At 41.8% G+C, this 26,302-nt stretch overlaps 1 protein-coding gene and 1 pseudogene across 1 annotated transcript; one reads left to right on the top strand and one right to left on the bottom strand.

Moving 5' to 3' along the window:
• Positions 1-5,151: 5,151 nt before the first annotated feature.
• Positions 5,152-6,090, bottom strand: LOC143273920 (vomeronasal type-1 receptor 4-like; annotated as a pseudogene).
• A 6,229-nt stretch (positions 6,091-12,319) lies between these two features.
• LOC102921854 (uncharacterized) lies at positions 12,320-24,324 on the top strand. The gene is made up of 4 exons (XM_015998617.3): positions 12,320-12,567; positions 13,158-13,196; positions 15,821-15,947; positions 21,920-24,324. The coding sequence occupies exons 1-4, from the start codon at positions 12,490-12,492 to the stop codon at positions 23,704-23,706; spliced, it is 2,031 nt and encodes a 676-aa protein (XP_015854103.1). The 5' UTR covers positions 12,320-12,489; the 3' UTR covers positions 23,707-24,324.
• The last annotated feature ends 1,978 nt before the right edge of the window (positions 24,325-26,302 follow it).

Genomic DNA, 26,302 nt, shown 5'->3' with positions numbered 1-26,302 from the left:
AAAAAGTGACCACATACTCAATCACAAAGCAAATCTCAACAGACACAAGAAAATTGGAATAACCTGATATATTTTATCAGACCACCATGGCTTAAAGTTACAATTCAACAAGAACATAATTTACAGAAAGCCTACAAACTCATGAAAACTTAATAATGCTCAAGTTAATCACCAATGGGTCAAAGAAGAAATAAAAAAAGAAAATAAGGACTTCCTAGAATTCAGTGAATATGAATGTACAACACACCCAAACTTATGGGACACTATGAAAGCAGTGCTAAAAGGAAAATTCATATTCTACATGAAGAAGTTGAAGAAATCTCACACTAGCAATTTAAAAGCACACCTGAAAGCTCTAGAACAAAAAGAAGCAAATTCACACAGGAGGAAGAGACACCAGGATATACTCAAACTAGGGGCTGAAATCACTAAAATAGAAATAAAGGAAACAGTACTAAGAATCAATGAAACAAAGATCTGGTTATTTGAGAAAATCAACAAGATAAACAAACCCTTATCCAAACTAACCAAAAGGCAGAGAAAGAACATCCAAATTAACAAATTCAGAAATGAAAGAGGAGATATAACAACAGACAATGAGGAAATCCAGAGAATAAGCAGGTCATGCTTTAAAAACCTATACTCGGCCGGGCGGTGGTGGCGCACGCCTTTAATCCCAGCACTTGGGAGGCAGAGCCAGGCGGATCTCTGTGAGTTCGAGGCTAGCCTGGGCTACCAAGTTAGTCCCAGGAAAGGCGCAAAGCTACACAGAGAAACCCTGTCTCAAAAAAACCAAAAAAAAAAAAAAAACCTATACTCCACAAATTTGGAAAACCTAAAACAAATGGAAATTTTTTTGGACAAGTTCTATATATCAAAATTAAATCAAGATAAGATAAACAGTTAAAATATACCTATAAGCCCTAATGAAATACAAATAGTCATTAAAAGTCTCCCAACCAATAAAAGCCCAGGGCCAGGTGGTTTCAGTTCAGAATTCTACCAGTATTTTAAAGAAGAGCTAATACTAATACTTTTCAAATTGTTCCACATAATAGAAACAGAAGGAACATTACCAAACTCTTTTTATGAGGTTACAACTACCATAATACCCAAATCACAGAAAGATGCAACAAAGAAAATTACAGACCAAACTCCCTCGTGAACATTAATGCTAAAATACTGGCAAGCATAATCCAAGAACAAATCAAAAAATTATCCACCATGACCAAGTAGGTTTCATCCCAGGGATGCAAGGATGGTTCAACTTATAAAAATCTGTCAATGTAATATACCATATAAACAAATTGAAAGAAATAAAACATGATTATCTCATTAGATTATGAAAAAGCCTTTGACAAAATCCAACACCCCTTCGTGATAAAGATCTTGGTGAAATGAGGAATACAAGCAACATACCTAAACATAATAAAAACATAATAAATGCAATTTACAGCAAGACAACACCCAACATCAAATTAAATGGAGAGAAAATCAAAGTGATTCCACTCAAGTCAGGAAAAAGGCTGTCTACACTCCCTGTATCTGCTCAATATAGTACTGAAAGTTCTAGCTAGAACAATAAGAAAAAAGAGGATACAAAATGGAAAAGAATAAGTGATATTTTATCTATTTGAAGATGATGTAATAGTATACATAAGTGACCCCAAAAATTCTACCAGGGAACTCCTCAAGCTGATAAACACCTTCAATAATGGGGAGGGATACAAGATTAATTCAAAAAAATTAGAGACCCTCATATATACAAATGATAAATCAGTAGAGGAGATATTAGAGAAACTGATCCCTTTACAATAGCCACAAATAATATAAAATACCTTGGCGTAACTCTAATAAAGCAGGTGAAAGTCCTGTATGACAGGAACATTAGCACCTTGAAGAAAGAAATTGAGGAAGATATCAGAAAATGGAAAGATCTCCCATGTTCATGGATAGGTAGTATTAACATATTAAAAATGGCAATCTCACCAAAAGCAATCTACAGATTCAATGCAATCCCCATCAAAGTCCCAACACAATTCTTCACAGATGTGGAAAAACAATACTCAACTTTATATGTAAAACCAAAAATCCAGGATAGATTTAAAAGAAAATTACTGTACAAAAAAGACACTTCTGGAGGCATCACCATCCCTGACCACAAGCACTGCTATAAACCTATAGTGATAGAAAAAAAACACCTTGATATTTGCATAAAAACATGCATGTGGACGAATGGAATCGAATTGAAGACCATGACATTAATCCACACACCTATGAACACCTGATTTTTGTCAAAGAAGCCAAATGTTTACAATGGGAAAAAGAATGCATTTCAACAAATGATGCTGGAATAACTGGATGTAAACAAGTAGAAGATTGCATATAGATCCACACATATCACCATACACAAAACTCAAGACCCAGTGAATCAAAGACCTCAACCAGTTACACTGAAGCTGATAGAAGAGAAAGTCGGAAATAGTCATGAATGCATTGGCACAGGAGACCACTTTCTAAATATAACACCAGTAGCACAGATAGTGAGAACAACAATTAATACAGGGGCCTCCTGAAACTGAGAAGCTTCTGTAAGAAAAAGGACACAGTAAATAAGACAAAATAACAGCCTACAGAATGGGAAAAGATTTTCACCAATCCCATATCTGACAAAGAGCCAATCTCCAAAATACATTAAAAAAAAAAAAAAACCTCAAAATCTAGACATAAAAATAGCAAACAAAGCCGGGCGGTGGTGGCGCACGCCTTTAATCCCAGCACTCGGGAGGCAGAGGCAGGCGGATCTCTGTGAGTTCGAGGCCAGCCTGGTCTCCAAAGCGAGTTCCAGGAAAGGCGCAAAGCTACACAGAGAAACCCTGTCTCGAAAAACCAAAAAAAAAAAAAAAAAAAAAATAGCAAACAATCCAATTTAAAAATGGGCTGCAGAGCTAAACAGAGAATTCTCAAAGGAAAATTTTCAAATGGCTGAAAGTCATTTAAGGAATTGCTCAGCATCCTTAATTATCAGAGAAATGCAAATCAAAACAAAACTGTGATACCATCGTCCACCTGTCAGAATGGCTAAGATCAAAAGGACTGCAGACAGCCTATGTTGGAGAGGATGTGGAGAAAGGAGAGCACTCCTCCACTGTTACTGGAAGTACAAACTGGTACATCCACTTTGGAAATCAATATGGCAGTTTCTCAGAAAATTAGGAACGAATCTACATCAAGACCAAGCTATACCACTCTTGGGCATATACCCAAAGAATGTTCAATCATACCACAAGGACACATGCTCAACTATGTTCATAGCAGTATTATTCATAATAGCCAGAACCTAGAAACAACCTAGATGCCCCTCAACCGAAGAATGGATAAAGAAAATGTGGTACATATAAACAAATGAATACTACTCAGCAGAGAAAAAAAATTGACATCTTGAAATTTGCAGGCAAATGGATGGAAGTAGAAAATATCCCGAGTGAAGTAACCCAGACTCAGAAGGACAAACATGATATGTACCCACTCATAAGTGAATACTAACTATAAGGCAAAGGGTAATCAGGCAACAACCCACAACTTCAGAGAAACTAACTAACAGGGCAGACCCAAAGAGGGATGCATGGCCTGCCCTGGGCAGAGGAAATAGATGAGATATTCATAAGTAAACTGGGGATGGGGGGGTGGGCAATGGAAGTAGGGGATAGGGGATGAGAACATAAGAAAATGAGTTGGTTGAGCTGGAGCAGAGGAGGGGGAATGCAATGAAAGAGATACCATGATAGAGAGAGATATCATGGGGATAGAGAGAAACCTGGTGGTAGGAAAGTTGCCAGGAATCCCCAAGGATGACCCCAGCCTGGACTACTAGCAATAGAGGAGAAAGTGCCTGAACTGAACTTGCCTGCCCCAGAGATCAGACCAGTGAATACCCTGTCATCACAGAGCTTTTCTCCAATGACTGATAGAAGCAGATGCAGAGATCCACAGCAAATCACCAGGCACAGCTCCGGGAGTCCAGTAGATGAGAGAGAAGAGGGATTCCATGAGCAAGTGCATCAGGATCATGATGGGGAAACATGCAGGGACGACCAAACCAAACTAGAAGGAACTCATGAAAGTTGGATTAATGGCCGTGGAGCCAACATGGGAATGGACTAGGCCCTCTGCATGGTGAGATTGTTGTGTAGCTTGATCTGCTTGGGAGGCCTTCTGACAGTAGAATCAGAATCCATCCCTGGTGCCTGAGCAGGCTTTTTGGAGCCCACTACTACCTATGATGGGACAACTTTTGCAGCCTTGAGGCAGGGAGAAGGTCTTGAACTTGCCTCTACTGCATGTACCTCCCCATAGGAGGCCTTGCTTTCTTGTGGGTGGGAGGGGTAGGAGTGAGAGGTTGGGGGTGGGAGGAGGGAAGAGGGGGATCTTTGATTGGTGTGTAAAATGAATGAAAAATATTTTCTTAATTTAAAAAAGGGGAAAGTTTCAGATAAAGAAGGATACTCTTCAGTGAACTGCTTTCTCTTGGAAATTTCATGCATTCATGCACATAGAGCAGCCCTAGCTACCTGCATAAGACAATCCCTCCATTCCATCATGGATGCAGGTGTGACTCATAAGATCCCAGCCATATCAGGGGAGCTGAAGACACTTTCTGCTTGTTGGAGGAAGGGAATCATATCCCTCAATGATGTGGGCACCAGTAAACAGCACTTATACAAGTAAATAATCACCCACCAGTGCTCATGCAATAAGCTTTAATTAAATTCTATGGGGCATTAAAAATAAAGACATGAAGGTAGAATACAGATTGGTTGGGGAAAAGGAGGAAACTGGTGTGGGGTTATAATTAAGAATCATGGGTTGATAATATCAGAAAGTATATGCAACTTGAAAACTCGTGAAATAAAACTGAAAACTTTAAACATCCAGGATAACAGTGCCTATCATGTCAGCACTGAAGAGGCAGAGGCAGAAGAGTTAACTGACTCTTGCAGGCCAGCACATCTAGCTGAATAGTTTGCCTGGAACTGTGGTTGTGACAGTTCTGTATTGCCATGTGGGTGCTTGGAATTGAACCCAAGGACTCTGAATGAGCAGTTTTCTAATCCCTGAGACATGGAAAGGGGGATGCAGACAGCACAGCTTTTAGAGCTCCCTGACAACACAAGCACAGAAAGTTGTCTGGTAAGAGCTGGAACAGCAGAGCCTGAAAATGGAGGTGTGGTGTCTGATGAGCAGAAAGGGGTAGAATGTTGGGAAGCATGCAGCCATGGCTACACCTGCAATGGACACCCACGAATTGGTTCCCTCAAGGACAGACAGGTAAGATGTAATGACAATAGAGGTTGTGTAGAAGAACACAAAGCTGCTCACTAGGGTTAGGATGCTTTGGGTGGCTCTGGTCTCAGGGGATGACATAGCAGCCAGACATCTGTGGATGTGTTGGACCCTCTGCTTGTGTTTTAGCAAGATAAATACCATGTAGCCACTGGTCCACATCATTAGTCCCAAAAACATGACATCATTGGATGTCAACAGGATTGCATTAAGTGTGTCAATTTGTCTCCCAGGATTCACAACAGCATAGTATTCAAAAAATTTTATCCCAGTAACATTTCTCCCACTCCTTATGTCAGTTACATACACCGGAATAAAGGCATATATCAACATCTAGAGGGCCCAGCACAGGACTAGGGAAGGGCCAATGATACCGGGGGCTCTGATCTTGAGTTGTACCCACTTGGAATTACTGGGGCTGATGGTGATGGCCTGAAAGACACTCAGAAGGGATGTGGAGACAAGGGATACTCCTCTGCCAACTCGATGAAAATATATGACAAGTTTACATGAAACATAATCTACATAGTAAGTTTGACTAAAAGCAGCAATGGTCTGCGGGATTCCTCTGCAGAGAACCATGAAGTTGGCCCAGATCAGGTGTTTGACAATCAGGTCTGTGGGCTTTGCCTTGATTCCAGAGAAGTCAGCAATGATAAAACAACAAAGCAAGGCTGAGTTCCCCAGCATTCCCAGTGCAGTCTGAGACATGAAGAAGATGCCCACAGCCAGATGTCTAGAGGTCATTCTGTCATGGTCCTGGGTACCTGCACAACAGGTCCAGAAAGCACTTGTTACACAAGTTGGAATACCTTCTTCTTAGCATGTCAAACAATGTACTGCATAGTCACTACCACTTTATGTTCATAAATAATGTTAAAATGTGTCTTTCTAGTAAGAAGCTTACTAGGTTTCAATGAATTCTTATTGTGTTTGAATTGCAGATAATGAGCTAGGAAACTGGAAAAAATTAAACATTATATTGCCATGAATAGATGTTAGCATTTTCAAGTACTTTACAGTTATTAGTTGGTTTAAAATCCACAGTGCTGTTATGAGAGGGTCTAATGATCAGCCTGCATTCAGATGAGTGTCCTGGATGCAGACACACCTCCAATTTCCATTACCCAGCAGGGAAAAGGCAGAGACTTATAAGAAAGGTAACTATTCATCTATAGAGAAAATAGTAACCCCTGAGTAAGATACTATTAATAACTGATAGCTACTAGGAAAGGGTAGTCAGCTTCCTTTAAAAGGAGGCCCCAATAAATCAGCCTTGCTCCAGTCAGTGGTCACACACCCAAAAGCACAGGGAAGCTAAAACTGTGCTTTATGGGTTAAAAAATCTAAAAGACACAAAGGTAGGTAGGTAGAGGAAGAGGGTAAATTTGGGAGAAGTGGGGGTGATAGTAAAATAGTGCTGGTGGGTGGCACTGGTTACCACAGAAAAGTCATAGTCCACGGCCACAACTACCAGAGTTAGAAAGAGCTTTATTAGAAAGAAGATGGAGAGAGGAAGGGAGCCAGGCCTGGAGAGAAAGAAAGATGGCAGGAGTAGAGAGAGAACACAGAAAGGGGGCATGGGGGGGGGGGGTCCAGCTATTTTTCTTTCTTTTTTTTTTTTTTTTTTTTTCCCGAGACAGGGTTTCTCTGTGTAGCTTTGCGCCTTTCCTGGATCTCGCTCTGTAGACCAGGCCGGCCTCAAACTCACAAAGATCTGCTTGCCTCTGTCTCCCGAGTGCTGGGGTCTTCGGTCAAGGGTATGGGAGTAGCTGCTCTCCCCTGCTAGAACCTCCAAACAAGCCTGCTGAAGGCGCAGATTGCTGACCATGCAGGGGGTGTGTAGTCGCCAGCGTCTGCTGATGATGTAAGACGCCAGACCCGGAAGAGTGAGAGCAGGATCCTAACAGGGGGAAGTATGAAAATGATCAACATATATTACACAAATTTCTCCAAAGTTGAAAAATGAGAAAACATCATAGAGAATAATAAAAAAGCAATCAAATTGGAGAATGACCAATAGAGAGTTATTAAAAAAAAAAAAGAAAAGAGACTAGTGACCCTCAGATACCAGGTAAGAAAACATTTGAATTCTTTGCACACTCACATGTAATTGAATTTGCATGTCTGTGTGTACATGTATGCGCTTGTTTTTGCCTTTAAGTGTTTTCAAAATTACTTTCTAACCTTTTAATTTATTGTATATAGTATGAAATATTACTCTATATTATTTAATGGGAAATAGGAAGTAACTTGTGAATGTGTTTAAAACAGCATCCAATGAATGCATTTATTTATTAGGAGGATCGCTAGTGAGATTCCTAACCTTGTAAGGAAATTAAAGCAGAGTAAATGCAACAAAAAAATAATGAACTATAGTAGCATCTATTTTTCACTGTGGGATATAAAATTTCACTAATATAATGATAAATGTTATAAAAATTGACAGATTTTAGAATACTGTCAGTCAAAGATGCAACGAGTCCCTAACATGCAGCCAATAATAGTTGACGTAACTGTAGGATTCAAAAGCAGTATATGTGTTGGGAATGGTGACACATGCCTTTAATTCCAAAAAACTTTAGGCAAAGTCCGGAGGATCCCTGTGGGTTTGAGGCTGGCCTGGTCTGCAAAACAAGCTCCAGAACAGCCAGGACTGTGTCAAGAGACCCTGTCTCAAAACCAAACAAATAAAAAGTAAGCTCTGGGTGACATGGACATCTGTGTCTGGGGGAAGTTGGAATAGTAGGGGCCTCAGACCTGAGTGACATGAGGTTGAACTCACCCAGTTACTCAAATGCCCACAGACTTGAAATTTGGATATTAAAACATCAGTTTGCTGTTGCTCCTCTTTTCACAACCCAAAACAAGAAGCGCTCTACAAGAATATTAACTTCTCACTATGCCCCACTATATACCCACTTCCAAAAAGGGAAAAAAATATTCTGCATTCACATAAAGGCCCTGTGGGCAGCAGAATTTGAGGTGTAAATATGCAGAGGCCATCAAACACCTCTCAAATTGCTCTTGTAACTAACTAAATTTAGGAGATATTTTACCAGCCCAGTGACCAGGGTCTAGGATTCCCAAAAGAAAACCAAGTGCAGGTGAATTCTGAGAAACAGTCATAAACTGTTTTAGTCACCAGGACCCTCACATTACTGAGAACAAATACACTGTTACTGTCTTGGAAAAGAACACAAGAAATAGGAATCCAGGTTATTGTCTCACCTGCAGCCTCCGTCAGACCACTTTGGGTTCAGGTCTTTGGCGGATCCTTCCCCGATGAGCATTCAACCTGTGCAGCAGCTGTTTCCTGGAGGAGGAGGATCAGTTCAGAGGTGCCGTGCTCTCACCCACCTTCCAGAGACTGCCCTGTCCTCTGCAGACTGGGTGTCTGAAAGAGACCACCTCATGTATGCAGGTAGGATACATCTGTGGTGCTGGCTGCTGCATGGGGACTCACTGGCTAATCGCGCCTACAACCGTAATATGGCTCCAAAGTTGACGGCAACCCCCAAGATGAAGGCTGAATGTTCTCTGAGCTCATCCCCCAAGAGAACGACAGGATCATGTCGCAAGAAGGAACAGTGACAGTTATGCCGAGGGAGTTGATATTACCTCTGAAACTCACTTGTTCGCATTAATAAGCCAGAAAAACTTTTAAATGAGTAGTGAGCAATGCAGAGGGGCCATTTAGCAGTGTAAAGTCACTCTTCTCTCCTGTGATGTCAGAAGCTGAGAATTCACGTAGGATAACCAGACAGCCATTGCATTCTAGGGAGCAGAGACTAAGGGCAAAGGGTGAAGTTGAAAGTTCTCTCTACTGTGGTGATGCATCATTATGAAAATATCACTTACATTCTAAGAGACTGGAAGTTTCCTGGATCCCACAGCCAGAGTTAATGCACCTTGAGTTCATTAAGATTTAAGACTGCTATCCTACTGTGCGCTCAGTCTGTTTTTAAACCTGCCTTTAAGAGAACAAAGTAACAACCAACTGTACTTGCCTTGGATTTCTCATGTAATCAGCTTTTAAAACCTAAGCTAATGCATAGCTTTAATCTTAGAATGTGTAGTCTTCCATTCCCCTGATCTAGAGTCATGCAGGTGTGGGTGTATGTTATGGCACTAAATGCTGCAAAGAGCAAGTAAGTTTGAAAGCAACCTTATAAAGCAAATATCCACCATAAATGTTGAAAGGCACATGATTGTAGGCTGATAGATCTGTGTGCAGTGATGTTTGCAGCACTGTTTGTTGTCTGGGTCAGTTGAGGGCCACTCAACTTGGATTGACTTTACACTGAGTCAGGAACTTAACCTCTTGTAAAGCTCTCTTAAACATTTCTGTAAAGCAGCCCTCATTCCTTCCTCCAGGCGAAGCTTCCATGCTGTTCAATAAATGCAGAGCAAAGTCTCTTTTGGAGAGTAATGTGTGTCCATAACCCCATTGCTAGGGCATTGGAGATGAGATTCCCCGGAGGATTACTGGCTGCCCAGTCTAGCCTAAGGGAGAACTCCAGGTTCAGTGAGAAATGCTGCCTCAAAAAATAAGGTGGAGAGTAATTAAGGAAGGCTCAGCTCATTGGCCTCTGACCTCTGTTCAAGCAGGAGTGAGCACACACATGGTGGGAGGGGCAGGGGAGCTCATTATAGTGGGTAAAATATGCAATCAACCATTAGATAGAATGCTAAACTCCATACTGTTTCCTTGAATAAAGGTCTTGGCAAGAACTGACAATGGCTGTTGCTCAATGCTGCAAACTCCATCATGGGATCAGTAAATGATTCGTGAATGACTGGCCGGTCAGCATGGGGAGCAGATAGTGATAGTAGCATTCATTTATTCGTTATTTTTCCCTCTCATTTTAAAGAAAAGGAACGGTCAAGCTGGGAGTGTAGGAGGTGACAAGTTTCTCCTGGTCCTTCACAGAAGTACATGGGAGGAATCAGCGTTTAGCTTGGGATTCCTGGGTTATGACTGTGCAAGTAATTCTAGCTGTCACTTAGCCTGGAGCCCAGGAATTGTAGTGTGTGTGTGTGTGTGTGTGTGTGTGTGTGTGTGTGTGTGTGTGTGTGTTTATTAAGTGACTTTTTTACTGTTATATAATACATGTATCTTAAACATTAGCACAATATTCATCTAAAGTACATGATTAAGCAAGGCAAGGTGTGGCACATCTTTAGTCCTAGCACCTGGGAGTTAGAAGCCGAAGGATAAGGAGTTCAAGATTATCATTGGCTAACTAGCAAGTTCAAGGATAGCCTGCATGACATGAGACGTCTCAAAGTAAAATAACATAAGCTGGTTGTGCTGGCCCCTGTCTTTAATCCCAGAATTAAATAGGCAGAATATGGGATAAAAGGTATGCATCACCACACCTGGCTCAGTTATGTATATTCCACATAAATGATGTCAGAGAACATGCCACATTTTGCATCAGGTTTCCTTCATGTAACATAATACTTTTTTATTCATCTATATTGTGGCTTGTATTAATACCTTATTTCTTTACATCAGAGTTCCTTCTCACATTCAAATGCTATTTATTTATTTCTCTTTTTATGATACTTCCAACTAGTTTTAAATGAATTTGGGGTGTTTTAACATAATTTAATTGCCTACAGATTAATCTTTAAATGTAATATGTCTCTATTTTATATTTTATTTATTTTTTATTCTTTCTTTGTCTTCTTTTTTAGAGTGATCTAGTGCATGCCTAACATGTGCAAGGTCCTGGGTGTGATCTCCAGACACAAACACACACACATACACACACACACACATACATACACACACACACACACACACACACACACACACACACACACACACAGTTCTATGGAATCTTTCTTTGATGAGACTCTCAAAACCAACCTAGAAAAGGCACTCCCTCAATGCAAGTGTTTTTCTGAATCCCCTTGTCTAGAGATAGACTGCTCCCTTGCCAGGTTCTGTGATGAGGAGGGTGTAGAAAAACAGCCCCAGAGTAAAATCAATCTCGTGTTCTTAAAGAACAGTTCAAAAGTGAACATTTCCAAGAGACTCTACCACTGTTTCTCCTGATATAAAAACACCTGCAATTTGCTAGGCGTGAGGGCACACACCTTTAATCCCAGCACTCCAGAAGCAGTGGCAGAAGGAAGGATCTCTATGCATTCCAGGCCAGCCTGGTTTACAGAATGAGTTCCATGACAGCCAGGGTTATGAAGTGAGACTTTGTCTCAAAAACAAAGAATAAATAAGTCCATGCAATGCGAAGGAGACGTTCAGCGTGGGGACGCTCATCCTAGGGGAAAAAGCTCAGTCAGAAACTCCCGCCCCTGCCTTGCCTCCCTGTCAGTATCTGCTAGATGTGGTGAACACCTGATTTGATGGTGTTTGTTCTTTCCCAAAGAAATTTCACCTGAGGAGACATTACTCTGCCTGGGACCCTCCCCAGTGTGAATACCAACTGGCTGCCTTTTAAAGGGGATCCCCCAGTCCGTTTCTGCTGGATTTTTTCAGATCTCAAATTGATGTTTTGATATTTCTCTATCGCTTGCTACTTTTTTTTTTTTTTTTACTTTGGCTTACTCTATCCTTAACTCGCTCGTTCAAAAGGCAAAGAGAAGTTTACAAAATCTTGCCAAGGAGGCGTGTATAGGTTTTCCTGTGTGCCATTTTAACTTTCTAAATTTGCGCTAAATTACCTCTATTTAAATCACGCCGCAATGTGGCGAACACCTTTGGTTAGGGAGTAACATATTCCTTCACTAGACATGGTCTGGGATATGCCACAGCCTGGAATGCTTTCCTTTGTGAATACGTATAGGTTCCCCGAAATAAAATACCCACTCTTCCTTTACTGCAGAAGTATTCAGAAATAAGTCAAGATCCTTCTGAGGATGGACCACCGGTTGACGTTGTTGCGGACCTGAGCAGTAGAACTACATTACCCAGAATGCCAAGAGCAGAAGAGCAAACCAAGAGCCAAAGAGAGCGGTTTCAGACTGGGAGGACCAACAGGCACTGGGTGGGACTTCCTACATTGCGTCCTGTCTGTGGTTTAACTTCCCTTGGGTAAATTTTTGGAGGAATCCGAGCTTTGGGATAGCCAAGTTGGACTCAAGGTTAGAGAGCGAGCAGTCGCCGAGTGACGGCCGATGAGACCACCGGCAGCGGTGGTGGCCGTGCGCGGGTCCCAGCACCATCAGCAGTGTCCGATGGCGACTCCGACTCAGGTGAGTGCTGCAGGCTAGGCGTTCCCCTACCCCAGACACTTCAATCCTAAAGCCTATTTGAGCTCCCCTCACGCACCCCACCCCCGCTAAGCTCATGTCCCTATGGAAGAAATACCTGAGTCCAGAAGAGTGCCAAGCCTTTGGGTGGGGTCCCCATTTCTCATAACTAGTGTAATGAGGCATGGGAGAGTGGGACCAGAATGAGATTGATTTGACTGGTATTGGTAATGTCATGTTTGGACACATGAGCCGGAAGCATTCTAGCTTAAAAATGGCAAAGTGAAGCCTATTACTTAGGTCCTCAGGGACCTAGGAACCAGCGGGACCTAATGGAAGATGAATGTGGTCATGGGCTGTACAAAATATTCCAAAAGCTGCACAGAGTTAGAACGGGCTGGGAGGAGATAATACGGATCCTCAGGAAGGTTAAGCTTTGTGCAACATCCCACAGCTGGTATGACTCAGCATTGTGCACTAAGATTTAGAGATAAGTTGGACATGAAGATCTGGGACTGGACAGGGGTCATGGGAAGGCCTGAGCCCATGAAACCCTACCATGGTCCTTCACTCTTACACCTTTCTTCCCACAGATTTCGAGGCCCACAGAAACGCATATGGTCTGCACACAGGTGAGTGAGGATATGAGTGAGTGGTGAGGTGGTGAGAACCTCAGCAGTGTGACCCCACTCCTGGTCTCAAGTTGGTAGTAGAATTCATTTTGTGGGACTTCTTAAGAGTGGGATGTGAAGTCGAGCATGGAGGCACACCTCTGTAATCTCAACACTTGGGAGGACAGAGGCAAAAGGATCCCCAGTTCAAAGCCAGCCTGGACTACATGGTAAGACCCTAAGAAAGACAGAGTGCTTGGTAAGATGCCTCAGCAGGTAAAGGCACTTGCCACCAAGCCAGAGGACCTAAATTAATCCCCAGAACCTACATGGTAGAAGGAGAGAACTGACTCCTGCAAATTACCCCCTGATTTCTGTCAGTATACCCACATACACACACACACACACACACACACACACACACACACACACACACACACCACAGTTGAGAAATGAATAAACCTAAAGAAGAGGAAGAGGCAGGACCAGCATGGTAGCTCATTGGGTAAAGGCACTGAGCACCAAGCCTGACAACTTGACTCTAACCCCAGGACACACAGAGTGGAAGAAACGGACCAACTCCATCAAGTTATCATGACCTTCACGTGCATGCTATTTTGAACACATGAACACTCACACGATAAATACATACATACAGACAGACAGACAGACAGACAAAGAAGAGGGGTATTGGGATTTCAAAGCCCATAGTGGGGCTGTCAGCCGATAGCTAGTCACACAGATCTGAAACTTTGGGGAAGATTAATCATAGAGACATCCCAAATAGTGAAGGCTGATTTTGCCCACAACTGTAGCTTGACTTTCAGTTAGGAAGTGAAATTGTGTCTTTTTTATTTTACTTTTTATTCTTCACTTCTTCATGTTCTAAAGGCTGTTTTTGTTGGGTTTTTTTTTTGTTTTTGTTTTTTTTTAACACCTCGAGTCAGCTGGTACTCCTGCCTCAGTCTGCTAGGTGCTTGGACTATGAGTGTGCACCATTACATCCAGAAGGAACCCGATCTTCATAGTAATGCCATTAGCAGAAAAGCAAGGGTGAGAGCCATGACTAGATCTGATGATGACTGAGCATCTAGCTGGAGATATAGACATCATAGCACACCTGAGTGAGTGGAGGAGCTATAGGAACCAGGTGAGAATGTTGCTGATCTGATAGGTGGCCAAGGCTTCCATAGAAAGTGTGGAACTCAACTCAGACTGGAAAAAAAAAAATGGAATCATTGAGTTAACATAACACACACACACACACACACACACACACACACACACATACACCAGCCTCACCAGCATTTAGGAGGGAACCTTGGAGTGTCTGAGGAGTTTCATTCAGACAGATGGAGAGCTCACGGGCATAGGTGTTCATCTGGGAGGATCAGTATGTCTGGAGAGGAGGGCTTCTGTAGCTAGACATTCAATCGAGTTTAGTTAGAGGAAGCCTGTGACTGGTGAGATGGCATTGAATGCCACACAAATGGGGAACCAACCTGTCATTCCCCAAGTTTTGATGGTGGCTGGCCTTAGAGCAAGGAACAGAATCAGCCATAAAGGCATTGGGAGGGGCTGGCAGCTGCCTCTCACACTAGAAACCCTCTTGCCTCCATTTAGGAAGCTTTCTCTAGATACCTTCTGCTAAACAATGCCCAAGGAGATCCTTGTGGTATGGGGTTTAGAGTCTGAGGTGGCTGTGGGAGTGAGCTATTATAAGAGAGGTATGGACTAAAGAAACCCCTACTGATGGGAAAGGTTAGCCGGACACCTGCAGTCCCTGGGATTAGGATGCCAAGCAATCTCTTACTTGGTTTGGTGGGGGAACCCGAGGAAATTTGCTTGACCAAAGTTAGGTCAGCTAGACTTTGTGAGTTGCTTCTGTCGGTTAAAGGGTTAAAGACAGGAAAAGAGCTCAGAGCAGAACAGAGTTTACTGATAAGGTTCTTCAAGTACGCGGAAAGGGACATTCAGAGCTGGCTACCATTTGGAATTATCTTGGGTTCAGGGTGCACCCACCCCCCAGCCATACCCCTTTCTATTGGTTGATAGGTGTCTCATACCCCTTCAATTGCAAATGAACCTCAGCTTCAGGAAGCCATTGCAATAGGACCCTGTGACTCGGTTTGTGAGCAAGGAAGCAGCTGTAAGAGGGCCCCTTCCATTAGTGCATGAGTAACTGTGGATTGGCTGGGATAAGAGTGGGCGTCCCAACCCCTTCTGTTCTCTGTGGTATAACAGACACAGAGAGACCCACCACATGCAAAAGGAAATAGGCTGTTTCAGAGGAGTCAAAACTGACCGCCTGCTGCTTAGTGCAAAACGCTATTTTTAAAAAAGTCCTCACACTGTGGTTTGATGCTCCACCTTCTCCCCTCCTAAGGGCCCATGGCTTCAAAAGAAGTTCTGATAGCCTTGTTATTGACAGGTCCAAAATGCATAGCTACTCCCTCCTCACCTTTCTCTGGGTGCATTGGGAGGTTGTAGTGATCTGGGAATGAAGTCACAGGTGAGTCTCAATGTGTTGGGCTTTTTATCTTCTCAAGAGGGGAGTAAGCGGGGGGGGGGGGGGGGGGGGGTGTGAGTAAATTAGGAATCCTAAAAGAAGTTAGTCGTTGACTGACTGATCCCCATCCTGACAGGGCTGTGTGACCTTTGAAGACGTGGCTGTGTACTTCTGCCAGGAAGAGTGGGAGCTCCTGGATGAAGCTCAGAGGCTACTGTATCTCACTGTGATGCTGGAGAACTTTGCACTTATAACCTCACTGGGTAAGGCCCCCTGTACCTCCTCTGTGTCTTGGTTCCCATCTGCCTCTTTCTCCTAGAACGAGCTCTGCCCTTTCCACAGCCAAACTATAGGCCCTGTTGACTCCCCTACTTTCTTGACAGGCATGTTATAGGTATCAGTGCTGAGCTACATTCACTGCCCTGAGCAGCCCTAACGCATGCCACCCTGAGTATTCATCAAAATGTCTGGGTGGCAAAAGTCCTACGGTCATAGTAATGGGGCTGTCTTACTTTCTCTTCTGTTGCTTTGATAAAATACCTTGACAAAAGCAACGTGAGGTAGAAAGGCTTTATTTAGACTCAACAGTTCCACATTACATTCCATCACGGCAGCAGGAGTTTGAGAAAACTGGTTGCATTGCATCCATGGTCAAGAGCAGAGCACAATGAATTCATGCATGCCAGTGCTCAGCTGATTTTCTCATGCATAGTCAGTCCAAGACCCCAAGCCCAGGGAATTGTGACACCCATAATAGGCAGATCATCCACCTCAATTAAGGTAATCAGAACAGTCCCCCCACAGACGTACCAGAGGGCCCTTCTTTCAGGTCATCCAAGACTGTGTTAAATTGACAGTTAACAATAACCACAGCTTCTAAAGTGGCATTGCCCTTTTCTTGTCCAGATGGCCATGTTATATCCATAATTCCTTTTTCTCCAAGTTCTGCCTCCTTCTGGCTGGTGTCTGATAGCTTTGTCTTTCAGAAATTTCATACGTTGTGATGCTTGGTGCTTATGTGGACTTTGGACTGTTGTACATGACCCTCTATCCAGGCCTTTTTAAAATACTGATCATTTTTTGTTTACCAATCACTCATCTGTCATGTCTTTCTTTAAGACTTATGTTTTCTATTTCCTATGGAGTTGAACAACTTGGGGTTGGGAGGAAGTCCTGATTTCTTTCACAAGGTGGACATGTCAAGATGGTCACAACAGTTGCCTGTTCCTCATGAGTGAGTAACAGCTGATGCAGGGTATGACATCTGGGTTGTGTTCAGATCAAGCCAGAAATCTGCAGTGTGTCTAACAGTATTATGATGTAAGTGTGTGGGGGTGAAATGTTTCCTGCTTGCAGTTTGAGATGTTATTCCCTCCTGTTCCATCTACCTTGCCTCCACTCTGCCTTCATGAACTCTTAGCCCTCTGGAACTGTAATAAATCCTTCCTTCGATTAGTTGCCTTGGTCATCATGTTTTCTCATAGCAATGGAAAGTAACTGACATACTAACCAAAAAGAAAGTAGCTAAGAGTTGTAGTTTTTCATAACACCAAGTGTCTGTTTTCCAGGTAGCAGCTGGTGTCCAATGATTCAGTTTATCTAGCAGGAGTTCAAATAGATCACACAGTTGAAAAAAGAAAAGAAAGAAAGAAAGAAAGAAAGAAAAAACTGCTCCCACTTAAATGCAGAGGTTTTTTTGTTTTGTTTGTTTGTTTTGTTTTGTTTTGTTTTTTAGTGTTCTCTTGTAATGTTCTGAATGTCTTTGCTGTCAGTAACCAGTAGCAATATTTCCCTGTTCATTTCTGATTTGGTTAATTTGGATCCTCTCTTTCTTTTGATTAGTTGGGTCAAGGTCTGTGATTCTTTGCTGCATTGTCTTTATTTCTGTTTCACTAATTTCTTTCTGGTTTTTATTATTTCTTGCTATCTACTGATCTAGGTTTGTGTTGTTCTCGTGCTTTCCAGATTCTTGAGTTGCCTTCGTTAAGTCATCGATTTGAGCGCTTTCTGATTTTTTAGTGTAGGCTCTTAGAGCTGTACACTCTCCACATAGGACAATTTTTAATGTGTCCCAGAGGTTTTGTTGTGTTGTGTTTCCATTTTCTTTTATCTCTGAGATACTGCCAGCCCAACACTCAATAGTGCATTTAATTCCGTTGGATTTGTGCACTTACTAGAGATTTGTTTGCTGCTAGTTTTAAGTTTTATCATTTTGTGGTCACATAGGATATATGGAGTTGTTTCTATTTTTCTGAATTTGTTAAGATTTGTTTCAGGTCCAGGATATAGTCTATTTTAGAGAAGCTTCCATGGGCTGTAGCTAGAATGTATATTCTTTTGTGTTTGGGGAAATATTCTGTAGTTATCTGTTAAGTCCATTTGGTATATGATGTCTTTTTAATGCTGATGTTTCTCTGTGTATTTTTTGTCCAGCTGACTTGTCTATGGAGAAAGTGGAGTATTGACAGTGTCTACTATTAGTGGGTTGGTGCTTATCTGAGTCTTTATTTCTAGTAATTCACTTTGTATGAAATCAGGTATGATTGTATATATGTTTAGGATAGTAATATCTTCCTGGTTAATTTTTCCCTAGATTAGAATGAAGTATCCTTCTTTATCACCTATGGTTAGTTATAGTATGAAGTCTGTTTTATCAGATATTAGTATAGCAACACCTACTTGCTTCCTGGTCCCATTTTACTGGAGTATTTTTTCCCAGTCTTTCACTTGAAGGTGGTACCTCTTTTCAAAAACTAGGGTGAGTTCCTTGTAGACAACAGAAAGAAACATTTTTGTTTCTTTTCTTTTTTTTTTTTCTTTTTTTTTTTTTTGGCAGTTGGGGGCGTTGGGGGGGGGAGGCAGGGAAGAGCTGAGACAGAGTTCCTCTATGTAACAGCCCAGGCTATCCTAGAACCTGCTGCTGCCTCCTGGGTGGTTGCCTGACTGGATTTTTGTGTGTCTTGATCCACTCAGTCAGCCTGTTTGATTGGAGAATTAAAGCCATTGATATTTAAAGTTACTTAAAGGTGTCGGTTGATTACAGTCACTGTTTTTCTGTCCGTATCTCTTGGCAATGCTTATTCTTCTTTTCATTCCAAAGTATTGCTTCCCACATTATGTTTAGGGTTCATCCACTGGATATGAATTCTTTTAGCCTGTTTGTATCATGGAACATTTTTCTTTCTCCTTCAATATTTTCTTCCTTTAATTATGGAAGATAGTTTTGCTGGGTAGAGTAGTCGAGGCTGGTGGTCATGGTCTTTTAGAATTTGGAGTACATTGCTCAGGGGCTCTTCTGGTCTTCAAAGTTTCCATTGAGAAATCAGCTGTTGTTCTGATGGCTTTTCCTTTATAAATGACTTGGTATATTTTTCTCATAGCTTTTAATAGTTTTTCTTTATTCTGTACATTTAGTGTTATAACTATTATATGTCTTGGGGAGGTTCTTTTCTGGTACTGTCTACTTGGTGTTCTGTGTGCTTTTGTATCTATATGTGTGTGTCTTTTTTTAGTTTAGGGAAGTTTCTCTATGGTCTTGTTGTAGATCTGGCCTTTGCCATTGACCACAAATTCCTCTCATATATCCATGTCTAAAATTCAAAGATTGGAAAAAAATAAATAAATTTTAAAAATTAAAAAATAAATAAATAAAATTAGAAGATTGGATCTTTTCATGGTATCCCAAAGTTTCTGCAATGTTTTTAATTTTTTTCAAAATCATCGTTTGCGTGGTCTAATTCTCCTACTTCATCTTCAAGACTTGATCTTCTGCCTTCTGCTTTATCCATTCTGCTTATAAGGCTTTCTGTTGAGTTTTCTAGTTGATTTCTTGAGTTATCTTCAAGACCTGGTATTTGGTCTTCTGTTTGATCTATTCCATGTGTAAGGCTTTTGCTAGTTTTCTAGTTGGGTTGTTGAGGTTTTTCAATTCCACCTTCATTCCAGCTTGAGTTTTCTGTGCTGAATTGAGATTTCCAATCCTGAATCATATTCGTCATTTCATTCAGCCTTTTATTTGTATTTCCTTGGACATCACTCGGGTGTTTATTGTTATCCTGTTGATTGTTCAGTTAGGTGTCTGTTCATGTTCTCTTTAAACTCCTTGAAGTCTCTGATAAAGTTTATGGTTTTGTTTTTGTTTTTGTTTTCTTTGTTTTTTATACAGAGTCACACTATGTATGTCTGACTGTCCTGGAACTCAGTATGTAGACCAGGCTAGCCTCAAACTCTCAGCAGTGTACCACCACACCTGATGATGATATTCCTTTTCAATTCTGTATCCTGGGACTTAGCTAGGTAATTCTCATTAAAGAACATTTCTAGCAGACCAGTGGTTAAGAGCGCTTGCTACTCTTGGCGAGAAATGGAGTTTGATTCCTAGCATGCCCATCAGGAAGCTCAGAATCTACAACCCAGCTCCAAGAGGTTTGACACCTTCTCTGGCCTGTGTGTATGTGCATATATACACAGATACACTTATGTACATAATACATAGAAATGCAAAAATAAATCTTTAAGAAAAAAAGGAGCTAAGGAGGTAGACATTGGAGAGATGTTTCCATTTACCATCTAGATTGGAGCCTATAAGGGAAGGACTGGTTATTTGCCCTATAGTCTTTACTCTCATCTTTTCTGGAAATAACAAAAACAATAAAAGGTCCAGCCTTTATTGTTTTCTCCCAGGGTCCGTGGAAGAGTCTAACAACCAGGTGAGGATTCTAATCTGAGGGATATCAAATTAATCTAAGCACCTAAATTCTTTAGTCCATCCACTTTATTCTTCTAAATCAATTTTATCTGCAGTTTCTTTTCTATTCTCTTTCTTAGCTCCTCTCAGTCCCTCCTGCTCTCTGTCCCTTCTGCTGTTCTCTCATGTCTATCTAGTTCTTTCCATCCCTATCCTCATCTTTGTTCTTCTAAATCCATTCTCCCCAGGCTGTGAGGGAACCAGCATATATACACAAGCAGTAATTCTTTGGCAAAGCAATTCAAGCCTTGAAGTTTTCAGAGTAGCAGAGAGAGGTGATAAGGATCCACACATAAAGCAATAAATGTCAGCTTCTAATTACAACCCAAAAGGGGAGTGACTAAAGGGGAGTTCTCTGGTATGGTCAACTAAAGGCTGACATCAATTAGGGAATCAAGGAATAGCACCTGGCTGAGAAGGAAGTAAAACTTAATTTGCACAAGAAAGAAACTTGGTACCTGTCACCTGCCTGGCCTTGATGCAAGCCTTGACAGCAATCTCCTTGGGTTAGTGGGAAGCAATTACCTTAACTCAGTAACTAGCACGTTACTAAAACATCATCCCAGGAATGTGAGCAGTAAATCCCTTAAGTTAAGGTAAATAACCCAGGGTGAAGGTAAGGAGTTAAAGATTTATTTGCTAGTGGTTATTTTTTTCTTATCTGTAAGTGAGATGAACTAATGTTGATCTGCATTTGCCCTTGGATAAAAAGATATCTTAGCTGAAATACTTGTGTCTGGAAAATGGCCTTGGCCAGATTTATGTTAATGAAAAAATAAACACAGCTGGGTACAGTTATCCAATTACCCCAAATGTATAGGGAAAGTTGTGCCCAAGATTGAGTTGCAGTTGTAAAATTACATGTACACATAACATGGAAATGCACGGTAAATGGGGAGAATCATAGCTGTTATTGAACAAGAAACAATTTACAGGAGACAGCCAGATCATTCAAAAGGCAGTAATTCCTTAATGCCTTGCGTGATGGTTTCCTCTAACAGAACCCTTAGTTCTGATAGGTTGACCTTCTGAACTCTGGTTGTCACTGCTGTATACTGCCATGGACTTTTGCTACCAGCAGCTCTCAGTATGGAAAGGTTTAAACAATATTCCTTTTTTTCTCCAACAACCACAAAAATGAAATCCACCTGTAGATACATGGCTACAAGCAGATTGCTGAACACTAGCTAGTCTTTCAGATAGAAATCTGCCAAAGAGGGATATTTGCTCTGAAAGATTAAATTGATTTATGTCATTTTTCTCTCTCTCCAGTTGACACAACTTATGTCTTTGCAATAAAAGTAACTAGAAGCTCAGGCAAATATTTTCTTCTCATGCACCTTTCAAGTCATAAGATAATCTGAATATAAAGCTAAGCATATATATTTTTTTAAATAGCCACTCTTCATGGTGAGGTCAATAAGGAAAATAAATTTAAAGCATAATTAGCAGTTTCAGCCACAGTGAATATGTTCTCTGCCCTTTCAGTTTGTTGGCATGAAGCAGACGCTGAAGAAACAACCTGTGTACAGAGTGTTTCGCCAGTTGAAGAACCACAGGTCAGGACTTCAAAGGAGGGTCTACCCACGAAGAAGACTCATCCTTCTGACATCTGTGTTTCAGTCTTGAAAGACATCTTGCATCTGAATGACCTTCCTGGTCAGAAACAATATTTGACTGAGGTGTGTGCAAACCTCCTGGACCAGAAGCATCCTAGAGCCAAGAATTGGTTAAAAAGAGATGTGGACTCCCTTGTGAAGAGTTGTATATTCCATGTATCAAGGAATCCTTTCATCTGTAGTAAGACTGGAGAGAAATTCCAAGCTATGTGGAATCTTCTCCAACCCCAGGTCGTTTCCCAAGGTGAGAAACAAAACAAAATTAAGCATGGAAAAACTTTTCACAGTGATAAAAATAATTCTAAGTCAAATGAGTATAAGAAATCTGGCCCCCAACACAGGCTTCTAGAGTACCAGAGAGTTTGTAGTGAAAAGGGGGGCGTTGAATCTAGCAAATGTAAGCAAGACTTAAACAAATACACACTTGTACCATCCCAGACAGACCAGACTGACAAAAGACCATATGAGTGTCATGACTGTGGGAAATTGTTTGGCCAAAAAGCCACACTTAGAATACACCAGAGACGGCATACTGGCGAAAAACCGTATAAGTGTGGCAAATGTGGAAAGTCTTTCTGTCAAAGCTCCAACCTCAGTGAACACTGCAGAGTTCACAGTGGAGAAAGACCTTATGAGTGTGTGGACTGTGGGAAAGCCTTCGGGTGCCACTCTAGTCTTCTCCGGCACCAGAGAACACACACGGGAGAATGGCCGTACGAATGTGGTGACTGCGGAAGATTGTTTAGACAGATCGTCAGCCTGATTACACACCAGAGGACTCACACCACAGAAAAGCCTTACGAATGTGGACAGTGTGAAAAGTCGTTTAGTCACAAAGCCACTCTTACTGTGCATCAGAGAGTTCACACTGGAGAAAAGCCCTATAATTGTGAAGAATGTGGGAAGTCCTTTAGCCAAAGCGCCAACCTTATTAAACACTCCAAAATTCATACTGGAGAAAAGCCTTATGAGTGTGGGGAATGTGGTCTATGCTTTCGTCAAAGAGCCACCCTCATGAAACATCAGAGAACCCACAGTTCAGAGAGGCCTTATGAATGTAGGGAATGTGGTAAGTTCTTTAAACAATACTTCTACCTCATTGAACACCGTAGGATCCACACTACAACAGAATTTTATGAGTGTGAACAGTGTGGGAAATCCTACACGCAAAAAGCCACCCTTCTTAGACACCAGCGAGTCCACACAGGAGAAAGTCCTTTTAAATGTGAGGAATGTGGAAAAGCCTTTGAGTACAAATCCAGACTTGATCGCCATCAAAGAACTCACACTGGAGAAAGGCCTTATGAGTGTGCCAAATGTGGGAAATTCTTCAGGGAAAGCTACAATCTTGCTGAACACCAGAAAATTCACACAAAAGCAAAGCCTTACAATTGTGATCAGTGTGGGAAGTGTTTTAGCCGGAGAGCTGACTTGGTTAAGCACCAGAGGGTTCATACTGGAGAAAGGCCTTATACATGTGGCGAATGTGGGAAAACCTTCAGCCGAACCACCAACCTTGTTCAACACAGCAGAATTCACACTGGGGAACGGCCATATGAGTGTGACCAGTGTGGGAAATCTTTTAGCCAAGTATCTACCCTCACTCGGCATCAGTTACTTCACGCTGGAGAAAGACCTTCTAAATATAGCAAATGAGGCATGTCTTAGACAACCCTCCAGCATCTTCTAACATGAAAAATGTCACAGAGAGGCAGAAAATGTGGGAAATCCTTCAACACTGGGGAGACCATCACAGCTCCTGGAAGCCTACATTTGAAAACACCATTAGGCCTCCCAGAGAATTGCATTGTTGTTCCTTGTAGCGGGCTAGAGAGCCTGACATGAGTATTCAGAGGGACAAAGTGCTATGAGTTCCAGGCATGTGTAATTTGTACTGGAGGTTCCCTACACATTCTATATGGTCTGTCTCTTTTGCCAGAATTAAATAACTGCCATAGTGTCTCCTCGAAAGTGTCTCTCCTCTAGCATCTTGAATTGAGTGCATAGTCCCCCCAACATGCCCATATTCTCCCCTCCCCTAGTGAAAGCCTCAATTGCCTGTGCCTTGCAGATGACCTTAATCCCTTTTTTTGGTCTGTATCTTGCCTAAAAGAACCTGGTCTGGGTTTAGCTGGAGGCTTCAAGAAAGGATTATCTTCTTTCTCATTCTTTGTCTCATATGATTCATATTACTGTTTACATACTCCATGATCACTAGCCAGTAATTTCCTGCTGTTTTGTGCAATAATAAAGGCCTTATGTTATCTTTGTGTATTTTTAATCAAGAGTTTCTATTCACAGCCTTGGGTGGGTAAAATGCTACCATAGGCCCTGTTTGTGTAGATGGGAACAGTTTTTTGAGGCAGCTCCATTTGTGCCTCAGTGGGGATACTGTCATGGGAAAGAGTACTTCTCGTTGATGTTCCTTTCCAAGACCTTTAGTGGAACAAAACAGGGTGGTCAGTCCTTGCTTTTTACCTCAATGTTTGCTTTTTGTTTGTTGTTGGGAGGGGGGTGTTTTGTTTTTATTTAGACTACAGGTTACCTTGAAGGTGAGGTCACTTGTTAGACCTACAACATTCAGTGCTCTTAGAATAACAAATTTATTCCCTCATTCCCACATGATTTGACATGATGCCCAAGACTGTTGAAGGGAACCTTTCCACTCCGTTTCATAGAACCAAGTCCATGACTCCAAATGTCATTTATCTCTTAAGAAATTAGGTGAGCCAAATAGGAACAATAACTGATCCATCACCATGGGCTTTGATTAGCTGAGAGGTGGGGTTTGGTGTGAGAACAAAGACAGAGACCATAGGTGTTGTATTCTGGAAAGTAATTCGCCGTATCTTGTGTCCTGAAATTTTAACTGAGTCTGAATTCAGGCTGTTACATAATTATTTCTGGTTGCTTATAGCAGGATTGGCTATGAGAAACATCAACAAAAAACAGAGCATGAAGATTCAAAAGCGTACAGTTTTGCCAGGACCAGAATGTGTTGGAGTTGCAGACAGAGCAGCCATAGTTGCTAATGGAAACTATAAAAGAAGCCAAGTGGGCTGGGGAGATGTCTCAGTGGTTAAGAACACCGGCTGCTCTTCCAGAGTTCAATTCCCAACACCCACATGGTGGCTCACTACCATCTGTAATGAGATCTGGTGCCCTCTTCTGGCCTGCGGGGATACATGAAAACAACATTGTAAACATAATAAATAAATTAATCTTTAAAAGAAGAAGAAGCCAAGCACTTCATTGCTAGGGTATAGGAAAAAATATATATCTTGAAGGCTCCAGGCTGTTAAACTACAAACTCATGGAAAAGACTTTCCCTTTTAAAGGGTGCTGCTAAGATTTTGTAAAGAATTCCTTAGGCAGATGCTGCACTGGGTCCAGCTCCCCTGTGCAGGCCACCGAAGGTGTGGACCAAGGAGACTGTGGTTCTGCTTGAGCTGGCAGGCAGAACGGAAGTCATGATGTCATAGAAGCTTCCACCAATGCCAGAGAATAGTCTGTAATGGCAACTAGGGTGTGACAGGGTCAGTTTCCTCAGACGCCTCTGATGGAGATTCATGAAGCTTGAGAAGTTAATACTGACGTGCGTGTTGTATGTCAGGAACATGGGATGTCTGCCAAGGAAAACTGCCAGCACCAAGTGGAACCAGTCCCATAGAGACTGTATGGGCTACAAATAACAAGGCCTTAGGGGTAGGCATACTCAAGCCTGTTGGATCTCAGGTGATGGCAGCATGTGACCCTGATCCCAGAGATGGGGCTACAGAATTCAGTTTTCCATTCAGTTTTTTTGTTCGTTTTTTGCTCTCCTTCGTTTCCATCCCTCCCTTCTATGGTCCAAATACTTTCCTTTTGAAACAGGAATGTGTACTCTGTGCCATTGTAATTTGGACTTACGTAACATTCTTTTGGGTTTTATTTGGCTCAGTTAAGAGTTTACCTTTGATCTCAGAAGAAACTTTGAGGTTCTGAACATCATTGGAACTGTTAAGAGTGAAGACTCTTGAAGTGGAGCTAAATGCATTTTGCATCCTGAGGTGGCTATGAGCCTTTGGGAGCCAGGAATGGAATTTTATGGTTTGGCTCTGAAAGGCCTCTCATGTTTTAAAAACTTGCTTTCCAGATAGAAGTGCTGTTTTGACAGATGGTGGAATCCGTAGGAGATGAGGCACAGACGGCAGGAGCCGGTCACTAGGAGCAGGTCTTTTGACGGTTACACCCAGCCCTAGTTAGGTGGTTC

Source organism: Peromyscus maniculatus, chromosome 1 (genome assembly GCF_049852395.1).
Source record: "Peromyscus maniculatus bairdii isolate BWxNUB_F1_BW_parent chromosome 1, HU_Pman_BW_mat_3.1, whole genome shotgun sequence".
Classification (NCBI taxonomy): Eukaryota; Metazoa; Chordata; class Mammalia; order Rodentia; family Cricetidae; genus Peromyscus; species Peromyscus maniculatus.
This window is presented reverse-complemented; position numbering and strand designations above follow the sequence as displayed.